This window comes from Diospyros lotus, chromosome 2, assembly GCF_014633365.1.
Source record: "Diospyros lotus cultivar Yz01 chromosome 2, ASM1463336v1, whole genome shotgun sequence".
NCBI lineage: Eukaryota > Viridiplantae > Streptophyta > Magnoliopsida > Ericales > Ebenaceae > Diospyros > Diospyros lotus.
Window position 1 is genome coordinate 44485263 of NC_068339.1, and position 10666 is coordinate 44495928.

The 10666-nt window shown below is 38.4% G+C and overlaps 1 protein-coding gene across 3 annotated transcripts; it reads right to left on the reverse strand.

Annotated features, from left to right (window-relative positions):
• Positions 1-3182: 3182 nt before the first annotated feature.
• On the reverse strand, positions 3183-9787 carry LOC127795225 (ABC transporter C family member 8). Of its 3 annotated transcripts, none has more exons than XM_052326766.1 (12): positions 9633-9787; positions 7275-9223; positions 6871-7191; positions 6699-6785; positions 5976-6599; positions 5687-5851; positions 5298-5592; positions 4988-5202; positions 4512-4817; positions 4335-4398; positions 3882-4121; positions 3183-3648 (listed from the first exon to the last, which is right to left on the reverse strand). In XM_052326766.1, the coding sequence occupies exons 1-12, from the start codon at positions 9655-9657 to the stop codon at positions 3515-3517; spliced, it is 4425 nt and encodes a 1474-aa protein (XP_052182726.1). In that variant the 5' UTR covers positions 9658-9787; the 3' UTR covers positions 3183-3514. The 3 variants fall into 3 exon arrangements, with proteins under 3 accessions (XP_052182726.1, XP_052182727.1, XP_052182725.1); XM_052326767.1 differs by lacking the exon at positions 9633-9787 and adding an exon at positions 9403-9623; XM_052326765.1 differs by lacking the exon at positions 9633-9787 and having other exon boundaries at positions 7275-9284.
• Positions 9788-10666: the final 879 nt, after the last annotated feature.

Consider the following 10666-nt stretch of genomic DNA (forward strand, 5'->3'; position numbering starts at 1 on the left):
GAAATTCCATTTATGCCCTTTATCAAATATCATTTTTATCCTCAAATTATTCCCAGGTATTACACGGTTGTTATATCGTCTTTGTTATTATGTGAACTGAATAATTAGGCCAGCAAATTGAAAGTATCGCTGAGAGCTTGCTTGGTTCTGCGATTTGAGATCGGGTCTCATCGATGTGTGACCTTGTTCTAACAAGTTCGACCTTGGACTTATTGAGCTTTGAGAGATTGCCCATAAAAAATGATACGAGAAATACCCATAACAACCTTGTAATTGTTAAAACCCTTCTAACATTATTTCACTCTCATTTGAGTATTGCTATTAGATTCTTTCCTTCAAAATGAGACCATAAAAATTGCGTTACATTGTTGAAGTGTTATTTATGAATACTTCATTTTATAAATAATGAAAAGTAAAATCTTAAAATTATTGGCTAAACCAAATCAAAGTTATTAAACTACTGATATGTCACCAATCTTTTAATGTTTCAAAATATAAAAATTTAAAATATTCAAAAATTTTAAATATTTTAAAATCTTCAATTTATTATTAAAAACATTGACATAATTTAAATTTTATTTAATATAAATTTAATATATATATATACACATTAATAAATATTTAAATTCAAATAAAATTAACAATAACTATTTACCATTCAATTCTTAAACAAACTTAATAATTTCAATTCAAAGATTCACACAACATACAAATCAATTCAATTTAACATTTAAATTTCAACAAATTCAATTTAATTTTAACCTTTACAATGTTAAAAAATCACAAATTCAATATTTAACTTCAACATCTTCTATACAAATTTATAATTAAAAATTATATCAAATATCAACCTCCACAATATAAACTAAAATAATTACAAAATAATATGTATATATATGTATATCAACTGCTACCACCAACGCCGCCAGCAACTACCATTGGTCAAAGATTCTCATGATTAGACCCTACCATTAGAAACACTAAGTCAATGGAGTTCACGTACAAAAAAATGGATCAAATTTAACGGTTGGATTTTAGTAGATCTGGGTTTTAATTTTCGGTCAATCTTAAAAATGCACTGTCGATCGCCACCGGCCACCATGATCGGTAGTTTCCGACGATCAGAGGCAACCACCCGACATCCTTATCCCCATTGACGCACATAGCCAAAAACCCCCAACATCCAACGATCTAATTCTACAGAAATCTAAGTTTAAAGCTTTCGGCGAAACCAAAATATCGCGTATATACGTATATATCATCATTGTGTGCTGAGCATTATTGCTGATAAAACTAAATGACTTACCTCCTTGTAGATCGGGGCCAATGGAGACGTAATCGAGAGCGAGAGATAAAAAGTGAGAGAGACGACCAGAGTTCCTTCGGCTTGTTATGGCTGATATGCCGTCGCATAGGTGGGAGAGGCTTGTTATGGCTGATATGCCGTCGCATAGGTGGGAGAGACAGAGACTAAATAGGAATAAACAAGGTGGTCGGAGATGCCACCAAATGGAAGAGAGAAACAAAGAGACCGTCGGAGCAAAAGCATATGAGAGAGAGAGAGAAAGAAATCGTGTAGAAATAAGCCGATATGACATGAAGTTCAAGAGAAAGGGTTGAATTTTGGGTATTTAAATTGAGGGTGTAATAATCATTTTAGCTTAAGATAAAATTGTAATTTAGCGCGAGATGACATGGAGGGTGGCCGAATAGTATTACTGATAAACAATTGAAGTGCAGAGGAATTGAGCATAATTGGAAGAAGCTTAGCAATTGAGGCTGGATATCAATCAATTAAATAATGTGAGGAGGTTGGCAATTGAAGTTGAGCATACACGCGAAAGCTGATTGAAGCAAGCATCATGAGAATTAAATAATTAAGTCCAGCCTTAAAGTGGCCGACAAATGCAATCCATGAAGAGGCAAAAGTGGGGAGCATGCAGCCGAGAGGCCCACTCTCGGTTCCCCCCCCCCCCCCCACTCGATTCAAAGTGTGGCCACACCCGAGATTCAATCGGTTTAAATCGAGTGGATCTCGGTGGTTCAAGGGCGGCCACAACCGAGATTCACTTGGCTTAGATCGAGTGGATCTCGATTCAAATATGGCCACAGTGGCCGATCGAGGTCCTCTCGATCCTTCAATCCCGTGTTTCTTCAAACCTCTTGAACCTAATATGTTGCAGAATATATTGGGAACATTTCAAAAATATGCCATCCAATAAGTCTCAGATGATTGCCATGTGTCCATCGCTCCCTCTTCTATAAATAAACGACTTGCCTCTTTATTAGAGGGATGGATTTTTGAGACAAGAACTCTATTTTGTTCCCAAGCATTTGAGAGGCTAGTCGGTTCTTCAAGGCCAGTCTGTTCTCAAGACCAGTTAATTCTCCAGGGCTAGTCAGTTATTTGGGGTCAATTGGTTATTTCAACAATACTACTCATTAGGGAGTTACTATTCACCAACAACTATTTATCAGTATGAATATGAGCATCTATGAACATATCGATAATGTCATACATATTATTCGCGACATGCATTAGACATATTTCTTATAACGTTGTCTGACTTGGTCGTTTGAGAGCCTGCACGAGAAACTCTCTCACGTGGCCTTCTAACTTGTACCCGCAGACTAAACCTGGACGGCTTGTCCTTAGCCTTGGAAAACCAACCTATTGAAGACCCTCTCAGGTCCCACGTCACTTGTCACTTGAACACCCTTCTAGCCACCTTGCAGAGGAGATTTTGAAAACTCTTCCAGACCCGTACCTTATTGAATTTCAACTTTGACCAAATCCAGATCCATTGAAGTCTCGCTAATGATATCCTGAACCCTTGACATCGATGAATACTTTTACTCAAATTGATCCCTAAACAAATAAATTTTATTATTGTAACTTGACAACAACAGTTATGTTGGACAACATAACATTTCACTTATTAAATCATGTCATAATTATTTGTTGTATAAAAAGATCAATGAAATACAATATATAATCTATATGTACGTCACCAAATTCCTATTTTATAAATAAATTATTTTTAGGATTCAAACATATAATTTTTTCGTTAATCAAAGATCACAAAAAAGTGTTCCGTCAATACATGAAGTTTTTTATCAGTATTGTTTAACATTACCCTTATTTGAAAACAAGTAAAATCCTCTTGAAAAACGAGAGAAAAAAAAAAAAGGCAGCCAAGTTCATTATTTGCATATCCTGCGTACAATCATTGATTATTATTCTTTAATATCTATTAATTTAGAGTTGATATGGTGATCGTGTCCAATGAGGGCTAGCAAGGAGGCCCACCACTCCCCATGGGGCTCGCGTCCCTTCTCTCAAATTACTCATATCAGACAATTGTTATGTTGCCCCGTCACTCTCCATTCGTTATTGTTCCAAGAAATAGATAAACCTACTTCATATCAATTCAAGAGAGCCCAAATGCATACATATATCCTGCATGCATTACCATTGTTAACTTTCTCTTCTTCTTCTAATTCATCTTCTTGTTCAGTGAGTTTGGTGATCATTGAAACTCTGAGCAGAGTTCCCCCTGCAGCTGGACCAGTACTCCGCCACAAGCTTAGCAAAAGAGGAATTGATCTGCATGAGCTTTGATGGCTCGTCGTATTCGACTAGATTCCCTGCAGAATGCCATTAACAAGCTGCATTAGCAGCCCTCATTTCAACCAACCCAACACTCCCTAACAGCTACTAATTCCAACCTGATGATGGTCTAGAATTCGACAAGATGGATACTTTGTGTTTCGGACCAGAATTGGTGATAAAAACGGTTTTAATGGTCTGTTGCTTTGTGAAATGATCGCTGGATAAAGCTAACTTGTGTAAACCTAAACTGTGTGGAATAGAAGCATACCAAAAGAAAGAACCATGACCATGTCACTGTCTACGACGGTTGGAACTCTGTGAGCTACAGCTATAACAGTGCAGTTCGAGAATTCTTCCCGAATGATCTTCTGCAGAATGGCATCCGTTGCAGAGTCAATAGAAGCCGTTGCTTCGTCTAGAATGAGAATTCTGTTTTTCTTAAGGAGGACTCTTCCAAGACAGAAGAGCTGGCGTTGCCCTAAACTCCAGTTCTCACCTTCATCACTCACTGCAGGGAAAAAAAGAAAAAGAGATTCATCTAGTATTTCAATCTTGCATGGTTCATAATCTGTGCTTGTGATTGGAAACGGACTCACAGAAGCAGAACTTGGAGCTTCTACATTTCATCATGGTTTCCTTAATTAGAACATAAATAAGAGCCTATTTTTCAGGGCAAATACAAGTCTTCATTATGTAGCTTTCAAATTCTGAATTAACTCACCGGAAGAATCTAGCAAGTTCGGAAGACGGCTGATTGTGGCCTTGAGCTGGCACTGCTCTAGAACCTGGAAATTGAAAACTGACTGATAAGATTATTTCGAGATCAAAAGGAAAAATCTGATCAGCTTGACTCTTCATGAATAGGAATATATTGTAAAGGAGGACTAGTTGGCTTTACCTTCCATATCTCATCATCAGAATAAAGACCTAAAGGATCCAAGTTTGTTCGAACACTACCCTTGAAAAGAGTCGGCTCTTGAGGGATGATGCTGAGTTTCATCCTTAAATCCTTAAGACCTATGGAGCAAATGTCAACCCCATCTATAAGAATTTTCCCACTGTCGGGCTCCACTAAGCGAAACAAAGCGCTTATGAGGGTAGTTTTTCCACTTCCAGTTCTACCAAGAACCCCCACTCTAGTCCCTTCTCTGAATGTGCAAGTAATACCCTTGAGAACCAGTGGAGCATTTGGCCTGTATCGTATCTGAAACCAGGAGATGAAGCATCATAAGTGTGGCCAAGCACTATATTCAACTTCTTCAGGGGCAACATTTAAAATGTTTCGCCAAAGATTATGGCAAAGACATCAAGAAACATATTTCATGATTTTTCTTAAAACTCAACCCAAATAAATTACACTGGTAATTTCATTACCTTTAGATTCTCTAACTCTATCCTTCCCTTCAGAGGCCAAGACGACGGTGGCCTTTTATCGTCCACAATGGCTGGAGGCTCAGGAGGTATATGCATATATTGTTTGATCCGTTCCACAGAAATAATAAAATTACATAAGCTGCAAAACCACCGAGTCATGAACACTTGTGTATTGGTCAGAACCAGGGCATAAGAAAGGGAAAGTCCAACAAGACCTGCAAAAATCAGCATATCATGAACAATCTGTAAATAATGTATTTTTTCCACAGATTGTATTTTTAACAATCTGGAATAGTGTATTATATGGTACCTGGACGTATGGAACCTTCTGGAAGCAAAACCAGGAGAAAAGCTGCAGTAAATAAATTCAGGTTTTGGAGTGCTTCAACTCTTAAAATTAACCACTCTAGGGCTGCATTGGAGTAAAGCAAAAGTTTCGCATCTGTGTCAATGAGCCTGAGGTAGTTTTGGAAGAACCTGTCTGCCATGTCAAATGCTCTTATAGTTACAACACCAAGGGAGGTCTCCGTTGCATTATTAATGACAGGAGCTTTGGTTGTTCCATTTATTCGCATCAGTTCCCGAGCAGAGGCTTGATAATATCCCTGCAGTTGGAAAAACAGTACTGTAATCAAGCTTTTCCTCTTCATGGATACTGGATAAAAATGAGATTATTATTGATGTGAAAATGATACCCACTTGAACATATTTTGAAGCCACCATGGTGAAGACAGCTACAATGAGAACTTGCCATGTGACCGAGGCCATGATGCAAATGATTGCCAGCAGCTCAATCAAAGGAGCATGAACAAACACAAGGGCCATAGGTATGTCAAAATCCAAGACACTCAAATCTGATGAAGCCTGCAGGACAAAGATGGAATAGTTGAAAAAGATGAGTAAATGGATCTGCTATATAATATTGCACTTCATCGATTGCATAAAACACTATCGTTACTTAAGAATTCCCAGACAAGGAAAAGTGTACCCGGGTCAGAATCCGTCCAACTGGGGTGGAGTCAAAGAAGAGCATGGGAGCTTTGAAAATAGAATCTATGAAACCTGAGAAGAAGGCTGTAGAAGCTTTTAATCCCAGACGCACAGAATATAGAGTCCTTAGATATACAAAGAAGGTGCTCATTGTTGAAATTACGGTATACACTCCGATTAAAATGCCACTGCTAATATTAGGAAGTTGAATGGCAAATGCTAGCCAATAAGTTGAAGCAGCCTGAAAAGCAACGAAGGCAAACTGAATTATTAAGCTTGCAGAGAGACTAAGTGATCCCTTTGAGACAAGGATGTAGTCAAAAAACGGCTTCCACCCAACATCGCCAATTTCCTTCTCTTCTTCTTCTGTCAGCTGCACTCCTGGTAAAGCTTTGATAGAAATTTCCCCCTCACTGTGCTGTTTACAGAAGAAAGGACTTTCAGTCTCTTCCAGTGCATCCATGTTTCTCTTTTCGGTTTGTTGATTACTATTTTCACCATTTTTAGGATCCAAGGTGGTTACTGCAGATCTGTGAGCATTCACAAGCTGTTCAAATGCTGTCCCAGTCATCAAGAGCTCCTGGTAGCTTCCTGATTGAATAATTTCTCCACCTTCTACCACCTATAAAGGGGGGAAAAAGAAACAGAAGATTATTCTGTGCAAGTGTTTGAAAATGTTTCTGTAAATACAATAGCAGAAATTCTATGCCAGAGTCATCACCAAGATATTATCAACTGCGGATAGAAATTCCACTTGATGAGTCACTAGGAGGACAGTCTTGTTTTCTAGGGAAGTCATGACACAGTCCTGAAGTTACATAATCAAAAGTTCAGTAACAGCAACAAATGTTATGTATGCCAAAGACCCCAATTTTATTGTGTTTCGACCTTACCTTAAATAGAGCTGCTGCTGTATGTGCATCTACTGCACTAAAAGGGTCATCAAGGAGATATATATCAGCATCATTATAAACAGCTCGTGCAAGCTGAATCCTTTGTTTTTGTCCCCCACTCATATTAATCCCCCTCTGACCTATCTCTGTGAGATCACCATGGTCAAAACTACTGATGTCCTTGTCTAGAGCACATGCTTTGACAGCTTTCTCATATTTGGAATTCTCCATTGGCTTGCCGTAGATTATATTATCACGAATGGTGCCGCTCTGAATCCAAGGCGCTTGGGAAACATAAGCAATGGATCCAAATACGTTAACCTGGATTCAGGTAAGAAACAAGTTCAGTTAGTGAAAACAGAACTAACACATGGTTCATAAATTGGGACAGTTTCGTTACCCACATTTCCGGAAATTTTGGGTATCTCCCCTAGAATAGCATATAAAAGTGAGGATTTTCCGGCCCCAACCGGCCCGCAAACTGCAATTTTCTGCGGACGTCTTACTTCCAAGTTAACATTTCTAAGTGTTGGAATCACCGATTCAGTCTCCCAACTGAAACTGCTAGCTTGAATATTAATGCAGGTATCAGACTCTGGCAATGGAATTGTCACTAATTTCTCATTCTTGAGTTCATCATCAAGTAAAAAAGAATCAATCCGATCAAAAGAGACTTTGACTTGGATCAGTGCCGAAAGAACTTCAGGAATCATTCTAACAGGTTCAGCCATACTTCGTAGTGTTGCCAAAACTGTAAAAATTGTGCCAGCATCTAAGGGAGCACTGCCAAAAAGGGCACATCCGAAGAAAACAACTGAAGAAACAATTGTAGGTGACATCCAATACAAGGCAGTGCCAATGGCCTTCGTATACAGAGATTCTGCCAACCACTTGAATTCATTTTCTCGGTAAGACTCAATCAAGTTCTTGAACTTATCTTCCCATGACTGTAACTTGATGATTTTCATGTTGTTTAGGATCTCAGACATAGACCTAAGCCGTTTGTCTTGTGCTATCATAAACTCAAACTGACAGTTCTGAAGCAACTTTGCAAATGGCACATTAAGAACCCCACAGATAAGAAGAGGGATTAAACCAGGAAGAGCACCAAAACCCACAACCCAGAAGAGGACACCGATGGCCAGCAGTAGTTGCAGAGAAAAACACCATCCCATATGAAACCACATTGGAAACTCCCCCATTCGATATGCATCAACTGCAATGTAATTCACAACTTCCCCAGTTGAGTGTCTTTGCCTTCCTAAACTAGAAATATTGAGCTGCTTGTGATAAACTGCCGCCATTAAAGCTGATCTCATCCTCATTCCAGTCCTCCTTGAATTGAAGAAGAAATGCCTCTGAGACAAAGACTCAACAACCTTGACAACAACTAAGCACCCTACCAAGAAGAGACCACCATATGTGTTCCCTGTATTGTGATTTGAATAACTTACAAAAGCATAGAGTAACAAGGGAGAAACTACCACACACAACGTCCTAAGAAATAAACAAATACCAGCAAGCACCATTTCCTTCATATAAACTCTCATTATAGCCAAAAAAGCCAAGCCCCTAGAACTGTTTGACCTCTTATCTCTTTGAAGCAAGTCCCATGCACGAGCAAATTTCTCATAGGCTAAAACTGCTTTATCTTCAGGTATCAGACAAGGAATGTCTTCAACAGCCAAAATTTTGGAGTAACCCAATCGAAGCAAAGAATTGATCCAAGAAAATGTTAGTTTACTCAGTAAACTAGCATGTCCTATTTTATTTTGGTTTTTTTCAGGATCCTCAACCAACAGAGGTTCAGATAAACTCCTGTCTGAGGCATTTTGACGGAAGAAGGAACTGAAATTCCTCAAAGCACAAAAGAGAAGTAACAAGTTTACGGGCCATGATACTGCCTCTAAGAGTCCAAGGTTGTGAGTTCTTGATAAAACTTCAATATTTAGAGCTGAACTTGACAGAAAGAACAGCATCCACCAAACTGAGACCAGAATGTTGACCCATTTGGATACTTTTATGATCAAGGAAACGGTCAAAGAGATCCAAATTAGACCCCTGACAAACTGCACCACCCAGCTCAATTGATTAAGTTCACTAATTTTTGCTCCCAGAATCAATAAACTGGAGCTAAGATATGCAATACTAATAAGAGCTGAGCAGACTGAAATAACTATACTGAGCCGATCCCTCCTAGCAAACCTCCCAAGATTATACCTTCTTATATAGCCCACAAATAAACAAAGATAAAGCGCTAGGAGGAATAGCAGGTTGAGAGCATCAATCACAATCCCCTGAATGCAATAACTAACAGAAGGAAATTCACCCTTACAAATCCAAGAGAGCCCTCCTGCATAATCATGAGCAACACAGTAAGGAGAAAGCTGCTTCCTAACCATCATCTAGGAATACTGAAAAAACAGAGGATTCAACAAGCTATTAATTGAAAAACGCAAGAATAGCACCTCTGAAACAAAACAGATCTAGGGGAAACCAAAACTTTTAACATTCTATAAAACTAAGGCATACCAAAATTCAGATGCATTCTTATTCTGGTATTAATAAGGCACACCAATATCTTAAACTTCGACGAAAACTTAATGAACCCAATTATGCTAATTATAATCCCATATGTCAGCTTTGGTGACTAAACGCAGGGAGCATTAATGGAGATACAGAAAGCTGAAACTCTTCAAATCCAAAAGGAGAGAAGATATGTAGAGAAAAATGAAAAATTCAGGGTATGAGTTGGGTGGTACCAAATGCCTTTCCCAGAAAATCCATTGCCGGAGGAATGGCCGTGTCAACTTGGCAGCCAAATCAAAGACCCATCTAATCAACAGTCGCTGATGCAGAGCTAAAGGCATGCCAACCATTCAAATAAGTGTACAACTTCATCACGTTGAAAGCTCCAGTCATAATTTTATTTTGTTTTTTTACTAATTAACAAAGGACAAGCTACTGTCACAATGAATAGATAATGAGTTCTTTTGACTTTGCTTTTGTGTCTTCATGTTGTTATATTTTGGAGACATTCTCTCGCTAATTGTAGACATCAGCCTCCATATATACATAATACATGCATCTTGTCATAAAATACCATTAGTATTATAGTATGGGACGTCACTAACGTGTACAATTGTCTTACTTCACTCTGAAAATTTATGCAATTTAAATAAAGAAAGAAAGAATGATACCTCTGTTTTTGACTAATGCACTTCAAGTCAAGCTAGCTTAATAATTTCAACTACTAAATTCGCCCAGTGATTGAAGTCCAGATGCATCAAACTACAAGGAGTCAAGAAACAATCATGTGCAATTCTGTACCATCTTTGATCGTATTCAGTATCTATCAGATATCGATAATACAGAGAAACTGATTGGGGGGGTCGATGAAGCTTACGTCAGCGAATTAAGATTGGCATTTGCGGCCCGTGTTTCATGCCCTATGAGATTATTCCCTGATCTGCAAAAGAGAACCGGCTATAACAAGGAATCAATTTCCTGCAGGGCCCCTGGCCTTGTCGAATAAAGAAAATCAAAACCCACTTAAAAAACTGATCTGTTGGCTTTTTCAGCAGCGCACTTGTCTGTTTGTCTTCATCTTCTCACAAGTGTAAGATAAATTTGATTATCACACATGAATATTAGAATGCTAACCATAATCAAGAACAATCTTGTACCTGAATTAAATTAATTGCTGCCATTGATAATCAACCGTGAAATGGTCTCAGAAGAGGTTTGCAAAAGTAACGATTAAAATAATCTTGTGGGTGACGGCATTAAGGGGTCT

Coding starts and splice junctions, on each gene's coding strand:
- LOC127795225 (XM_052326765.1), bottom strand. CDS start 9,275: ATGATGGTTAGGAAGCAGCTTTCTCCTTACTGTGTTGCTCATGATTAT. Junction 6,786..6,870: donor CAGCAGCAGCTCTATTTAAG/GTAAGGTCGAAA, acceptor ATGTAACTTCAG/GACTGTGTCATGACTTCCCT. Junction 5,852..5,975: donor TTGGACGGATTCTGACCCGG/GTACACTTTTCC, acceptor TTTGTCCTGCAG/GCTTCATCAGATTTGAGTGT.